The sequence below is a fragment of the Nomascus leucogenys genome, chromosome 5 (genome assembly GCF_006542625.1).
Source record: "Nomascus leucogenys isolate Asia chromosome 5, Asia_NLE_v1, whole genome shotgun sequence".
NCBI lineage: Eukaryota > Metazoa > Chordata > Mammalia > Primates > Hylobatidae > Nomascus > Nomascus leucogenys.
Genome location: NC_044385.1, coordinates 46,192,327 through 46,209,421, shown reverse-complemented (window position 1 = coordinate 46,209,421; position 17,095 = coordinate 46,192,327). Strand labels below are relative to the sequence as shown.

The 17,095-nt window shown below is 38.7% G+C and overlaps 1 protein-coding gene across 15 annotated transcripts in view; it reads right to left on the bottom strand.

Moving 5' to 3' along the window:
* SGIP1 (SH3GL interacting endocytic adaptor 1) overlaps positions 1 to 17,095 on the bottom strand; it is a 223,931-nt gene that overhangs the window by 24,527 nt on the left and 182,309 nt on the right. For all 15 annotated transcript variants that reach the window (XM_030812974.1, XM_030812970.1, XM_030812977.1 and 12 more), the window contains 2 exons: positions 12,892 to 13,003; positions 2,334 to 2,489 (listed from right to left, as the gene is read on the bottom strand). In XM_030812974.1, coding sequence (XP_030668834.1) covers positions 2,334 to 2,489; positions 12,892 to 13,003 — 268 coding nt within the window. The remainder of the gene's footprint in view (positions 1 to 2,333; positions 2,490 to 12,891; positions 13,004 to 17,095) is intronic.

Genomic DNA, 17,095 nt, shown 5'->3' with positions numbered 1-17,095 from the left:
GGGTGGGGGGAGGGGGGAGGGACAGCATTAGGAGATATACCTAATGCTAAATGACGAGTTAATGGGTGCAGGAAATCAACATGGCACATGGATACATACGTAACAAACCTGCACATTGTGCACATGTACCCTAAAACCTAAAGTATAATAATAAAAAAAAAAGACCCAAATTAATGGGATATATTTTATTTCTTTTATTTTTACTTTTGCGAATAATAATTTAAGGGTCTATATAATATTTTCTTAAGCAAAACCATTTTGAGCGATATTTGATTCTATATATAAGACCAATATGTTAATATATGTATACAACTTTTGCACATATGCCTAAGAACTTGGCAACATAACTGCCTAAAAATGCAAACAAAAGCTGTAACTATGACACCAGTCATACTTACAAACAAACTGGCAAGATATTGGCACATAATTCCTAATTTCAGATGGAGGAACCTTGAAAAATAAACTGGCTCAACGTGCACAACCAAAACATGGAGGGAAACTGAAGCAAGAATTTGAATTAAGAGACTTTTTCCATTCTCTCACGGCTTGCACAGTCTTGTGGGGGAGACGGATGAATGAAGAAACACAAATAGATATGTCATTATTAACTGTAGTAAGTGCTACAAAGGAAAAGAACAGGGTACCTTTAGAGAGAATAACAAGGGGACAGAATTTATTAGGTTGGCACAAAAGGAATTGCGGTTTTTGTCATTTAAAAGTAATGGTAGCAACTGCAATTACTTTAATTACTTTTGCACCAAGCTACTAGTTTGGGGCTGGTTTGTGGGGGTATGGGGAGGAGAATGGGATAGTCCAGGAGGCAGAGTAGAGCTGAGACTAAAGGATGAGTTGGAGTCAGGTGAAGAAGGTTGAAACAGTATTCGAGGCAGAGGAAACAAGTACTACAAAGCCCTGTTGTGGGAAAGGACTCAGCCTGTTTCTGAGATTGGCAGGTCTGGCTGGAGCTAAAAGGATTCTGAGGCAGGATGGTGGGAGATGAGAATGGAGAGGCAGACAAGAGTAAACAACTCAAGGCCTCAAAGGCAATGGTAACAGGTTTAGATTCTGGGACAGGTGTAATGCAAAGCCACCAGGGAGTTGTGAAAGAAGGAGGCCTGATTTACTCATAAAAGACCACCTGGCTGTTAAAATGTATTGGAGAGGGGCAAGATTGGATTCAGGGAGAGAAGGCAATTGCAGTGCTACAGGGAAAAGACAGTGGTCACTTGGACAAGGGAGGTGGCAGTAAAGAAAAAAGTGGCCACTTCAGAGAGAGGTTTGTAGATGAACATCAGGACTTCATGACGGAGAAGCTGTCAAGAAGACTCCTTTCAGCTCATTCACTGCAAATAATTAACTTGTATAATTGATCATTTTAATAGCATGCATGCATGTGGGTTTGTGTGACTGTGCATATGCATAATAAAGACATCAAATTCAGGTTTGATAGTTAGAAAATGTGAAAAATTACATTTATATAAACATATTTGCATAAGTTTCTTTTATGGCATACATGTAAAGTTCTATCAAAACAATGATCATTACAATGAAATTGTATTAACTATTAAACCTGAATTTGATGTCTTTATTATGCATATGCATATGCACAGTCACACCTACACACACAATTGATTTAAAAAGAAGGCCAGGCGTGGTGGCTCATGGCTGTAATCCCAGCACTTTGGGAGGCCAAGGTAGGCAGATCACTTGAGGTCAGGAGTTTGAGACCAGCCTGGCCAACATGGCGAAACCTCATCTCTACTAAAAATACAAAAATTAGCCAGGTGTGGTGGTGGGCGCCTATAATCTCAGCTACTTGGGATGCTGAGGCAGGAGAACCACTTGAACCGAGGAGGTGGATGTTGCAGTGAGCTGAGATGGTGCCACTGCACTCCAGCCTAGGCAACAGGGCAAGACTCCATCTCAAAAATAAAATAAAATGAAATAAAATAAAAATAAAAAGATGCTTATACAATGAAAGGATTTTATTCTTGTTATTTGGCTCATTTCCCAACATTGTCATCTGTTGATAATGAGTAAAACAGACAATGAATAAACTGTTGCTGATACAGATTTTCTTACTCTGTCTCTCTAACCACTTGAGATAGTCGGCCATTAAAACACGTATATGCATATGCAGTCACACATACACACACAATCACCCACAACAAATTTTGATAGCTGGTAAAAGTTCTGTGCTTGAATCTACAAATATATCTGAGTGGTGGTAATTTCACTATAGTGCAACTCTCTTGCTAAGATATATCCCTCATCTAAGTACAAAGTACTAAGCCACATATGTCTCTGAAAAATTTATGCAAAATCATATTTACCAGCAGAGAAGTTGGGGGTTTGGCAGGACGTGTTCTAACCTGCTGAAATTTATCACCCGAAACGTCAGAGCAGCTGGGGATGGGTTGTTGGCAAAGTGTCTGGTGATGCCAGCAGGAAATGACAACACCATTTCTCCAGTAATCTTAACAATACATCTGGCATATCAAAACACAGAGAGGAAAGAGAGAGAAAATCCATGTCAATACACTGAATCAAAACTGCTGTGAAAAACAATTTATGAGGCAATGTTAAACAGCGGAAGAGATAAAAGGCAGGCTCTTACAATTCCATTAAAAAATACTTTAACTTCTAGTTTAGGTTGGGGGTACATGTGCAGGTTTGTTATATAGGTAAACATGTGACTTGGGGGTTTGGTGTACAGATTATTTTGTAACCTGGGTACTAAGCATAGTATTTGACAGTTTTTTTTTTCCGAACTTTTCTCTTCTCCCATCCTCCTCCCTCAAGCAGGCCCCAGTTTCTGTTGTTCCTCTCTTTCTGTCCACATGTTCTCATTATTTAGCTCCCACTTATAAGTGAGAACATGTGGTGTTTGTTTTTCTGTTCCTGTGTTGGTTTGGGAAAGATAATGGCCTCCAGTTCCATCCATGTTCCTGCAAAGGACATGATCTCATTCCTTTTTTATGGCTGCATAGTATTCCATGGTGTATATGTAACACATTTTCTTTATCTAGTCTATCACTGATGGCCGTTTAGGTTGATTCCGTGTCTTAGCTATTGTGAATAGTACTGCAATGAACATACCAATGCATGTGTCTTGATGATAGAATGATTTCTATTTCTTTGGGAATATAACCAGTAATGGGATCTCTGGGTCAAAGGGTCGTTCTGTTTTTAGCTTTTTGAGGAATCACCACACTATTTTCTACAATGGTTGAATTAATTTACACTCTCACCAGCAGTGTATCATTTCTAACTTATCTGAGAAGTCAATGGTCAACACTTATTTTAAAAAGTGACTACTTTGTTTTATGTGTTTTGAAATGTAAGAAGAAAAGTACAGCTTTTCTCTTTCTGTAGAAGTCTATAGCTTCGCCTCATGAATAGAATCCTATACTCTGATGGTTCTCCCTCACTTTGATTTCTTAACCTTTGGCAGCATATCTGAAGATAGTAAATTGTACAATGTTATCACATTATTTCCTGGACTTGTCTTACTTAGTTCTTCGAGTAAGGTGAGTAATGCCTTTAGCATGTTCTTTTACGTACTCATGAGGTAAAGTTTTTGCCTTGCACTTAACTAGTTCTTCATTCCATTAATTTGTCTATTTGGTCAAAATTGTAAAATCAGTCATATAAGTTAACACAATGGGATGATAGCATGGAAGGAAAAACAATTCTTTTTTTTTAAAAAAGGCTTTATGAAGATATAATTGATATATAATAAACTGAACTTATATACAGTGTAAAACTCCATGAGATTATATGATGTAAAATCATCATACAATTAAGAAAATGAACATTTCCATCATCCCTGAAAGTTTCTTATGCTTTTTTGCAATCCCTTTTTGTAATCTCTCCCACTGCTTCCTTTCCCTGTCCCTAGGCAAGAGTTAATATGCTTCTCTATACCTTCGTGTGCAATTTCTAGAATTTTATATAACAGAATTGTAAAGTGTATGATTTTTTTGTTTCTTTCACTCCACAGAATTATTTTGTGATCTGTCCATGTAGTTGTGTGCACTAATAGTTCATTTCTTTTTGTGGCTGTGTAGTGTATTGGTATACCACAGTTTTTAAAAATACATTCACCTACTGAAGAACATTTAGCTTCTCTCCAGTTTTTGCCTATTACAAATAAAGGTGCAATGAATACATGTGTACGGGTATTAGTATGAATATACCCTGCCATTTCTCTTGGTAAGTTCACAGGAGGAGAGTCACTAGCTCACACAATAGGTGTAGACTCTCAAAGAAACTGCCAAACTGTTTTCTAAAGTGGAAAATACAGCTGTGCATGAGGGTTTTACTTCTTCCATGTTCTCACCAACACTTGGTAGAATTGATCATTTTAATCTTAGCCATTCTCATAGGTGAGTAGTGATATCTTCTTCTTGTTTTAATTTGCATTTCCATAATGGCTAAGGATCATAAGCATCTTTGATGTGCTTGTCATCAGTTATCTTCTTTGGCAAAGTTCTGCTTAATCTGTCTGCCAAGTTTTTAAATAGAGTTGTTTGTTCTCTTATTGAATGTTAAGGTTTCCTTATACATTCTGGGCATGTCATTTATCAGATATATAATTTGCAGCCCAGTCTGTGAAATGTTTTGTTTTTTCTTTCTCTTAAAAGCACATTTGAAGAGCAGAAGTTTTTAATTCATCAATTTATTCTTTTATGGGTTATGTCTAATCCAGTCATTCTTTTGGTGTCTTATTTAAGAAATCTTTGCCAAACCCAAGGTCACAAAAGTTTCATTTGTATTTTCTTTTTCCTTTTTGAGACAGAGTCTTTCTCTGTCACCCAGACTGGAGTGCAGTGGTGTGAGCACATCTCACTGTAGTCTCAAACTCCTGGCCTCAAGCAGTCTTTCTGCCTTGGCCTCCCAAAGTGCTGGAATTACAGGCATGAGCCACTGCAATTGGCTCACTTATATTTTCTTCTAGAAGTTTAAAAAAAACTTTGAGTTTACATTTAGCTTCATTACCCATTTTCACCTATTTTAGTCTTACAATGTATATAGTGTCACGTATGGATCTCAGTTCATTTTGTGTGTGTGTGGATATGAATATCCAGTTGTTTCAGCATCATTTTTTTGAGAAGACTGTCCTTTCTCCACCGAATTACCTTGAAAATTTTGCTGAAATCTAATTGTCCTCATCTGTGTGAGTCTATTTCTGGATTCACGATTCATTCTGTTCTATAGATTTATTTGGTCTATTTTTTAAGCCAATATTGCACTGTCTTGATTACAGTAGCTTTATGATAGTTCTGAAATCAAGTAATGTTAGTCCTCTAACTTTGTTCCTTTTCATAGTTGTTTTGGCTATTGTAGGCCTTTTGAATTTCCACATGAGGTTTATAATCATCCTATCAATGTCTATATAAAATCAATTCATTGCCTCTCCGTTCCAATTCACCCTTTACTAACTGCTCTGAGAAAATTAATGGATCTTTATTGTATTTTTCTCTTTGCCTGCAGGAACCATGCTTAGTTTTGTCAGTAGAGGGCGCTAGAAAGACATCGCAGGAGAAAGGGGTTTTCCTTCTCCCTTCCAGCCTGCTTGCAAATGCAGGCTCTTGCAATGCACAAGGCTTATGTAGTGCTAGGCTGTTGCAGTTACAAGAGGCTTCTGTGTGGTTCTTGCAGTGCATGTAGTGTCCCCAGAGTGTAGGTTTTGCAAGTCATGTAGCTCTGCCAGTGCCTGGTAGCACAGACAGCTTTCCTGTCATCTGATTCATGTAGTACAGCTGGCTGGGCTGCCACAATGCCCAGATCTTGCAATGCAGATGGATTCTTTTCCAGCCTCCTGCCATGTTCACGCCTTCTCCACTGCCATCTTCTGCGGTGCATGGTGGCGGCAGTACCCATCGACCTTAGCTTCCCCTGGCACTTCCCTCGGCCAGTTTTGTAGTAGAGTGCCTCAGTGAAACACCTCCCCGTGAGCAGCTGGGCTCTCCTTATGCCAGGCCTGAAAACTCTCAAGCAGGTAAGCTGGAGCAATCATAGGGCACACCTCCCCTTTTAGGGATCACTGCCTTCGCCTGAGGTCCGGTGTCTTGCAAGTCATTGTTTTCTATATTTTGCTCATTTTTAAGCTGTTTGAGGTAGAAGGGTAAATTGGTCTGTTACTCTACCTTGGCTAAAGCAGAAATTTCACAAGGCTTTTATTCTTCTTTGGGACACAGTAAATGCTTAAAGTGAGTGAGCTTCTTTATGATTTCCTCCAATGTCTCCACAGCTGACTCCTGTAGTACTTCACCTCTAAGTTCAGGTATGTACTTTCTGGGGAAATTGATGTTAATACATGAAAACTTTGCTCACGTTGGAGCATGGGGACTCCACGTTGTCCTATAGTCACCTTGTATATTGTGTAACTCTGATGGATGAAACGCACATGGTTCAGGTGGGGTGCTCTCTGGCATACATTCAAAATAGCTTAAATGAGGAACTGCTATAACCTTGTAGGTATAAGGCTGGGTTTGGGGCAGAGACAGGGAGCAGATGAACTTCTTAATGATGCCACGTGAGCCTCCCTCACTCAGGTGTTAAATCCATAACTTTGTAGTGCTCTGAATGGGATTTTTGGTTTCTGGAAGTTTGCATCTCCATCTCTCCTGGAGAACACTGCTGACCTCCCAGTTCGGGAGCAAACTGCTGTCTTCCTTCTCTACCTTTTAAATCCATTAACCCTGTTTGTATACTGGGCCGAATTGGTTCTGAGCCTTGACTTCCCCTCAAGCTGAGTCTACTCTTGATATTTGTCCATATGTGGACATGTAGAATATTGTTTGGCAGCTATTAGAAAACAATTAGAGCACTTATAAAATTAGATTTCAGCACCTACCATCACTCAGAATATTGTTATTAGCAGTGGTGGCTCAACTGTTCTTTAACTGGTAGGGAATTTTCTCAGTTTTCTTGCCAGGTTGCTCAAAATGAGATCTAAATCGTGTCTTGGTAGGAGATAAAGTTTCTGTTTTGAAAGCAAGTCAGACAGGGGAGGAGGTGGCGTTTATTAACTCAACAGGCATCTGTCTATTCACTCCTAACTATGCAAGTTGTTCCTGTTATTTTTTCTAGTGGGGTGATAATTTAAAAATGAGCAAAATAGTCTCTGCTTTCAAAGGGCTTACAGTGTTGGGTAGAAGGTGGGAGAAGTAGTCCACGTAGCCCTGTGTAAGAAGCACTGAGGCCTCAATTACATTTCTGCACCACGATTGTCAGAGCCAGAACTTTTGTTGACTTGTTAATCCATCCAGTGTTTAAATTGGCCTGAAATTTTCTATATAAAAATTTAATATTTTCTATACTCACTAAAGAATTTTATTTTTAACTTAAGAATTGTTCCTACCAGTATGGAAGGTGGCTACATTTCATGTGAGTTTGAATTGTGGAAATAATGTGAGATGGAAATACGAATAGATGCTTACTTCATGGATAAAATAAGAAATCATGTGAATCCTTACAAATGAAACGTTTGTCAAAAAATGGCAAAACTTCAAAGTCAACCAGCCAAGTGAATTATACACTGGATTTTCCCTAGTGCCGTGGGCAGCATCCCTTAGCTGGTCACGGAAACACTGGCCAGTTTTGTTTAGGGAATGTGTGAGGTCATCAGAGATGCATCCCTCTCATAAAATATGATTTATATGTACTGCTAACTAAACCCCCAGATCTGTTTCTCAGTGTATATCTGTGTAGATGTAGCTTCTATTCTTTTTTTTTTTTTTTGAGACGGAGTCTCGCTTCTGTCTCCCAGGCTGGAGTGCAGTGGCGCAATCTCGGCTCACTGCAGGCTCCGACCCCCGGGTTCACGCCATTCTCCTGCCTCAGCCTCCCGCGTAGCTGGGACTACAAGTGCCCGCCACCTCGCCCGGCTAATTTTTTGTGTATTTTTAGTAGAGACGGGGTTTCACTGTGTTAACCAGGATGGTTTCGATCTCCTGACCTCATGATCCGCCCGCCTCGGCCTCCCAAAGTGCTGGGATTACAGGCGTGAGCCACCGCGCCTGGCCGCTTCTATTCTTTTCTTTACAATTCCCTTTCTTTGGCTTATGTACTGCTTTTCATATTACAAGACTAAGTCCAAAAGAAGGGCTTTCTGAAACATTTCTTTTTTTTTTTTTGAGATGGAGTCTCGCTCTGTCGCCCAGGCTGGAGTGCAGTGGCGCAATCTCGGCTCACTGCAAGCTCCGCCTCCCGGGTTCACGCCATTCTCCTGCCTCAGCCTCTCCGAGTAGCTGGGACCACAGGCGCCCGCCACCACACCCGGCTAATTTTTTTGTATTTTTAGTAGAGACGGGGTTTCACCGTGGTCTCGATCTCCTGACCTCGTGATCCGCCCGCCTCGGCCTCCCAAAGTGCTGGGATTACAAGCGTGAGCCACCGCGCCCGGCCCTGAAACACTTCTTAATATCCTCTCCATTTAGCCTTCCTTGGTTTCTCCTTTTTCTGGGTTCGCTTGGAGATAGGTACAGGTCTTTTTCTAGAAAATTATGTTGCAGTTTCACGCACATCTTACCTACTGTTGTGTAGACAAGTTCTGTGTCATAGGTTCTGGGAAGGCAACGGTGCATAATGCAGAACTCAGAGTAAGAACTCATTGTTTAAAAAATAAATTCATACATTTACTTATTTATTTATAGGGTGCCTACACAATATACCAGGTACAATGTAATGTGCTAGATTTGGCAGTGACAAATTGGACAAATTGTCCTTGTGCAAACTTCTAGTTTAAACAGGAAGACAGATACTGAATAAATAATTAAAATGTGATGATAAAAGAAGGATAAGAGAGAGCTGAGAAACCTAAGCTTTTCTAGGGAATTAGAGAATTAATCTCTGACCCTTATTTTTAAGCACCAAGGTTCTTTAAACAGGAACTAATAGCGGGAGATGTGTTTCCCCAATCAGTAGCAAAGGTCAAGGAATTCGCTGCCTGTGAGCTACTGAGAAAGTCTTACACGTCAGAATACCTGTTACAGGTGCTCTGAATATTTACAGTATAACTATATTTAAATGGGTTACATATCATAGTATATAATAATTAAGACAGTAGATTTCTGTTCCCAATGGATGATCTGAGAACAAATGGCTATGATGCAGGATGACAGGAAACTATAGACAAAATCAAACCCAAATGCCTTTGCTGAATCATTTCTCTGTTTGGTACCTTGGCTGGCATTATTTCCACTTGGTGAAAGAACTTGAGTTTTTTCCTTGAAAGTGAATGATAAAGGAAGAGCAATTAAAGTGGTTGCTGAAGATGAAATTAAAGATATGAGTGTCACTTCATGATTCAAGTTTCTGATTTCAAAATTTTAATGAAATATATTGCATCTCCCATCTACCAGCATATAGGATATCCTACAACTATTATGGCAATAAAATTAAAAACAGATTCCATATACATCCACAAGTCAAAGACTCAGTTAATTTAGAAGGGTATAGGAAAAACACTAATATTAATTTGGCTCAAGTGCCATGTCATTGGAATGCCAAGGCCACAGACAGTGGACTTACAGGTGTAGACCACCCTACACGCCTGTCATAGTGTATTGGGAAACTGAACCGGGATGAAAACCCTGGCTTATATTGTGACAGGCCGATGGGATAGGCTGCTATACCACTTATTGGAATTAAAAAATACGTTAATAAGGGCTTCTTGAGTCCCATTGCACCATATTTACACCTGTTCTCTGGTGTACTTGGTATTATATTTATGCACAAGTCCTATTTTCCATATGAGCTGTCTTTATCACCAATATATCTCCTGTCTAGCACAATGGCAGGTACATAGTAGCCATTTTGTAAATGTTAGGTGAGTAATTCAATTCAACTTGTTCCGCAAATATGCCTTGTCCTGTATAGCTGAGGACACAACAGTGAACCAAACAGGCAAAATCTGGCTCTCATGGTATTTACATTCTAGTGGGGAGAAGACAAACAATGGGCAACAACAACAAAAAAGATGTTAGAGAGAAGGGCTATGGAGACAGAGAACATGAGGTAAAGAGGAAGAAAATGTTGACAGGGTGGGGAGCGGTGTTGTTATTTTATATAGGATGGACAAGGAAGGTCTCTTTGATAAATTTACTGAAGAATCATGAAGGGAATGAGGGGACAAGTCACTCAGAACCTAGGAGAAGATTTCACAAAGGCAGAAAGTGAAGCAAATGAAAACCCCTGAGGTGCGGATGGGTTGGGGTGATGGAAGAGAGACGCCATGAGGCCATGTGGCTCCAGTAGAGTGAATATGGAGGTGAGGGTTGGAGGCATGGTCAGGGATAAGGAAAGGAGTGATGGAGATGGGATCAGAGAAATGGCCACTGGGGTGAGGCTGGGGGAGTCTCGAAGGGCAGATGATGGAGGGTCTTGTAAGATTACTATGAAGCATTTTGTTTTTACTTTGAACAAGATGAGAGGATTTTGAGCAGAAGAGTGACATGATATGTTGAGACTTCGTAAGGGTGCAAAAGTGGAAGAAGGGACACCAATTAGGTCTCTCTGAATAAATTAGTGGATGAATGAATGAAAGCCAATTAGGAAGCAGACAAAGATGAATTCATTCTTGTGTGATCCCCAGTGGTTTTCACTCAGGTATATATATTCCCTCCTGACTACTCTGATTTTTCAAAAGGGCAATTCTGGCCAGGCACAGTGGCTCACACCTGTAATCCTAGCTCTTTGGGAGGCCAAGGTGGGCAGATTGTTTGAGCCCAGGAGTTCAAGACCAGCCTGGGCAATATGACAAAACCCCGTCTCTACAAAAAATACAAAAATTAGCCGGGCGTGGTGGCTGAAGTGGGAGAATTGCCTGAGACTGGCAGGTTGAGGCTGCAGTGAGCTGTGATTGTGCCATTGTGCTTCAGCCTGGGCAACAAAGTGAGATCCCATCTCAAAAAATAAAATAAAAACATAGAAGGATGTTTGTCTGCTTTTCTCAATTCAGGCCAACCTGATTTTCTAAGGTATAGGTCAGTAGTCAGTGACAAATATTTCTTAGAACTGGAATAACAGAAAATTATGCAAATTCTTTGTCCAAAGAAGATTCTACAGAGCAAATATGTATGAATAAAGCATATCTACAGCTAACGCTCATGGCGACTACTTGCCTTAACAGTTCAGATGTATGTGTATAGGAGGTAGCTTGTGATTTCTATTGATATGGGGATGTGGCAAATGGCCTTTCTGCTTTGAAGATGAAAGAGAAAAGACATGGAAAATCCAGAGTCCACAGTGCTTGTTTCTCTATAATATTCTGGGCATAGAATGCAACCTAGATGTTGTTTAAAGAGACATGAAGTTGATAGATCCTAGTGGCTGGCTAGTACACTGAAAGGTGGAGTTACTAATTATATTAGTTTTCCAGTATAATATTGTTAGATTTCGAGTTTTACATCTAAAACTAGTGTTTCTGAAGTGTCAAGAGGATTCATGATTAGTTATACCAATTTCCACTTAAAATATATATGAAGATCCAAATTCTAATTATATTTAATTATCACTGTTTCAAAAAATTTTTATAATATAGTCTAGTGTTCTATATACACATTGACATTTTCTTGTCCGGTTTTTAAAATTATATTTATTTTTCTGAAACAGGGTCTTGCTCTGTCACCCAGGCTGGAGTGCAGTGGTGTGATAATCATGGCTCATTGCTGCCTCTGCCTCCCAGGCTCAAGCGACCCTCCCACCTCAACTTCCTAAGTAGCTGGGACTGCAGGTGTGCACCACCACACTCAGCCAGTTTTTGTATTTTTTGCAGAGGCAGGCTCTTCCTATGTTGCCAGGGGTGATCTCGAACTCCTGGCCTCAGCAATCCTCCTGCCTTGGCCTCCCAAAGTGCTGGAATTACAGGTGTGAGCCACCATGCCTGGTCTCCAGTTCTTATTGTCATAAATATTAAGTTTTTCCAAGCCCTAGTCTTTGTAAGTAAGAAAATTAAGAGCAATTGTTTCCTCACTGAGGTTTTCCCTTTATTGATCAAATTCAGGCCTGGAATTATATTAATGACACTATTGAAAATAAGTCTGACTTAGTTGTTTAGTTTTTGGTGTAGATCACTAATCACTTTTAATCTTTTTTTGGATTACAAATCTCTTCGTTAAGTGATAAACGTTATTATAGACTCTTTTTATAGAGTAATGCACACATGCACACACATAAAATACACAATATAATTTCAGGGAAACCACTGATTTTCTGAATCCTATCCATGGAATTCCTTAGCAAGAGGTCAAATATTTAATTATATCACATATACATTCAGACCAAGTCCATTGTCAGTATGTACATGTATAAGTGAAATCAGGCTCATGTAAATAGAAAGTGGTGAATTTTCCCTAGAATTTTTACTTTGCTCTGATTATAATTTTTTCTTTCTCTTTCATTTTTGGCCAGTTTTTCCTTTCTTAGTAGGGGTCACAGAAAATTTGTTCCCTTGCTACTTTGTGTGTTTTGAGAAGGTGTTTTTTCTTTCATGTTCTCATTCCAGTGAACCATTGTTTTAATTAATATGTGGGTGATTCCTGTCCAGGAAAGATTAAGACAATAAAAGACATGATCTGCACATTTACTTTTGTGAGACAATAAACTTCCTCATTGTTGACAGACTGGGTGAGAGTTTTCTGTTACTTGCAACCAAAGCGGAATCAAAGATTTCTAGAGTGAATTCTCTTGATACATTTTTTAAAAGCATGAGATCAGTATTCCTAATGACATTTTCACCTCTATTCTAGCTGTGCCATCTACTATTGCTAACAGAATTATTTTTTGCTTTTTCAAATAAAGAATGAAAAGGTTGTATTTAGGCTGTTCCACACTCAATGGGACAGAACTCAGAAAATACAATGGACCAAGTATCAGGCTTACTTGCTTGGGTCTGCTCCTTTGAAGTAGGCATTGACTGTTTCTGTAAATGCTGCTGCAACAGGGAGAGTGTCCTGAGCTCCCATGGTTAGGGGGCTGGGTCCCCTGGAAGAACCTGCATGAAATGAAAAATTTTCATTAATTATGAAAATAGGAGACACTTTAGTATATGTGAAATTAAAAGCCCATTAAAGGGTTAAGGAATAAAATCTACCCCTTAATGTAAAAAAAATGTGCTGAGAACCATAACTCTGTATATTCAACACAGAGCTCAAGTATTTAAAAGGAAATATTTGGCTGGTTTAGAGACAAACACACTTGAAATTAATTCAATTATGTATTTTGCTACAGAGAAGAAAATCCAAGCAGAACAAAGTCACAGGGGTTTTCAAATGTTTTGCATAAAACATAAGGCAGTATTTGCATGACAGTTTGTACAGCAGGTGGTTAATAAAGACAATTATTAGTTTCCTATTTGAGCATTCAGTCCAATCAATTGCCCATACTCAAAACTTTTTTTCATTTCTTCGTTTTGAATAGCAGCCAAGTGGTATCACATTACCCATTTTTTTTTCTGGATTGTTTCCATTTCAAAAAGCCCAGTTACTCTCAGATCAAGTAAGCTCAAGTTTACATGTCCAAAAACATGCACAACCAAACTATACACATTGACTTAGCACAACACATAAATGCACTAATTCACACTATTAAAAATAACAGCAGCTCACACTATTAAAAATAACAGCAGCTATATACAGGTGTTTATGCAGACATGGGCAAGGCATGTCTGCATGAACATGGGTGCCTTACATGAATAATCTCATTCAAATTCCACATCAACCCGGTGGGATAGGTATGATTATTCCCATTTTATAGAAGAAGAAACAGAAGCTCCATGTAAGTGACTTGTCTAAGATAATATAGTTAGTTAAATGGCAAAACAAAAATTCAAACCTAGATTTATCTCCTTATATAACTCATGTTTTTCCCACTATACCATGCAGTGTTCTAAATGAAACAGTTTCCTGTATCATTTTGCTGTAACCTGTAGCTTCTGAAAAGTATCAACGTTTAAGATTTTTTTTGTTATTGATCTCTAGGCATGGTATTGAACAGTAAAGTTTTGGTAATTATTACATAAAGTATTTAATTATGTCACATACTCACTGCTTCCCCTTCCTGCCAAACAAAATGCGTTTACTCTATCCCACTCCCGGCATAGACTACATACTTTAGTGTTAGGCTTGTTTTCTTTCACCTTCAATAACTTTTGTCCTCTTCTCCAGGTCTGAAAATAATCTACCATTTGTACACCTCCCTCCTCAATAAAGCTTTCCTTGATCACTCTAGTTCATACTAGTCTCTTTTCTATCTCCTCTTGGCTTCCAGTATCTTGGACTTGGCAATTGACAATTAATTTAACAAACAGCTATCTAATATCTAATATCTACTATGTATAAGGTATTATGGTAGGTGCTGGGGATTCAAAAACACGTAGTCTTTGCCCTCAATGAGTTACCATCAGCAGCAGCATTCCCATCATCAACATCATCAACATTCACTAATCTTAATTAACTCCATTAACATTATTTGTTGCACACTTACTAAGTGTTTTATATGTATTACCTATGTAAATGTATGAAGTAAGTATTGTCTTCATTTTACAGTGTGATGGAACCAAGGCTCAAAGAGTTTATACAACTCGTTCAGTCCTGCAAGCTGGTATGCATAAAGCTTAAGATTGGCACTGGGGTATGTATGAGTTTAGACTCTGAGGACATTATTATTTTGCCTTCTTAGTAGGCAATTATAGTACCAAGTGGACAATTACAGTGCCACTGGGTGAGTCTGAAGTTGGAGTGTGCATGGCTAAGTCTTCGCTGCCCATGGAGCCCTAAATTTTAAGAGGAAGGAACAATGGCATTAGCTTCTTTAATGAGACCTTGACAGTCCCTAAAACCCAGCCTGGATGATATTGGCCTTTCACTAAATACATGTTGAATTATCCACGGTTGGGTATCAGAAAAGTAAGATTTATGCACATTTATAAACAATAAAGGCACAATAAACACAGGCCATTATTTTGTAATGGTGTTGTTCAGTTTATTTCATCACTCATTAATTCAAATGTTTATTGAGCAACTACCAGTTTCTGGAGAAGAATGGCTTCTCTAACTGTTGAAGCCACAGTGGTAAGAGGGCTGGACTGTTACCACTCCATCAGGGTCATTGCCACTATGTGATTGAACCTTGGTGTTTGGTGAGGAGGATAGATAAATCTACAATCAAATACAGTGATTTCATAAATTCTTTAAAAGAAGGAGCAAAGCTCTATGAAAGCACTTAATGATGCTTGTATAGGTCAGGGAAGGTTTCATTAAGCTGATATTGGAGCTGAGGTCTGAGGATGAAGATGATCTTACAAACGGTAGAAGGAAGGAGATCCACCTTGTATGTATGTGTGGAACTGAGCAGACACATTTTAAGAAACCACAGGAAGTGTGGCATTTGTGTGTGTATGTGAGTGTGGTGGGTATCGAAGGGTGAAATGTGGAAGGCAAATGAGGCTTGGGGAGTTAGCAATTAGGTCATGAAGAGTTTTATATAAATATTTAGGAAAATTTGTCTTTATAGTCATTAAAATCATAATTCATTTTTGATAATCTAATACAAATCTAAGAATACTTTTCAGAGCAAAGCACACATATATACATCATTTTTATTATTTAAAGTAGAATTATAAATTTCCTGAGGTTCTTGGGGTCCTGGAACTGGGGTTAGAACACCCTGAATGGAAGATGGGAGGCCTCTGAAGTATTTGAAAAAATGGACTTGAGTTTAGAGCATGCTAGCTATATAAATGTATGAAGTAAGTATTGTCTTCATTTTGCAGTTTGATAGAACCAAGGCTCAAAGTGTGGTGCATCATTTAGTGAAGGAGACAATAATGTAGGTGAGGAGATTTCTTAGGAAAAAAGATAAAAATGACGAGAAAAGCAGATATTAGTATATAAAGGGAATGTCATCATCATAATATTTTTCAACTCTGCAAAGCATTTAATAGTCTTCTATGATAGTCATGAATAAAATAGTAAAAGTTGTGTGGATCATAGTCTTGCCAAGTGAATTGACAATTAGATAAATCACAATATCCAATGAGCATGAATCAGTAGCTATACATCCATTGCGAAGGAACTCTCTAGTGGATTATCTCAGAGATTGGTCCCTAGTCTGGGCTCTTTCGTGGCTTGGATGAAACTGAATAAAGTGCTCAGAAATGGCACACTGTAGTGTCTAAGAGCATGGGATTTAGCATCAGACATACCTGGGATTGAGTCTTGTCTCTGACACTTGTTATCTAAATGATCTTTGGCAGGGATGATGTCATGATACCCACTTTGTAGGCCTGTTCTGAGGATAAAATGAGGCAAAGCGTTTAGCACCACGCTTGAACCATAGTAAGCACTCAGTAATGATTAGCTACTTTTATGATGATCATCATGGCAGATTCATTAAAAGTGCTAAAAATTTTCTTATATTTTTGAGGTACTGGACTGGAACTTATAAGAAAAATCTCAGCAGAAACAAATGTAAAATTCTTATATATCAAGGTTTAAAATCAATGAAACAATTGTGGTTTGGTGAGAACTTGCTTGGTAGAAGAATATGTGAAAAAAAAGCAACTGGAAGTTTTAGTTGATCATCAATTTTCTATTGTTGAGTTCTAAACATCTTGCCTAGCTTGGGCTATGTCAAAGGATGAGTAAGAGACACATGACTAGAAATGATGGTTGTTGTGCTTTTTGTTTGCTTGTGTGCTTTGTTTTAAAGCTCGCAGATGGCAATCAGAACACACACCCACAAGTCAAAGACCACACTCTTCAGTGTAATGATACACAAGGCCATCTGTGGCACGATCAAGACCCATTTCTCCTTACCCACCTCCCTCCACGGCCCCCAACAACAACACATCCTCTAGCTATGTTAACTTCTGGGCACTATAGTCCTTATTGTAGAACTGATCAATGATGCCGGGGAAGCAGAAACACACAAAACAACAAACATTTAAAGAACCTTCTTATCTTTAAGGGTCCAAAATTTACAACCGTAATTTCTTCACATCCCTATACATTGCAATTGATACGCCATTTTGTGTTTTACTTTTTCCCACTTACAATATTCCTTATTGCTATTTGGTCTACATATT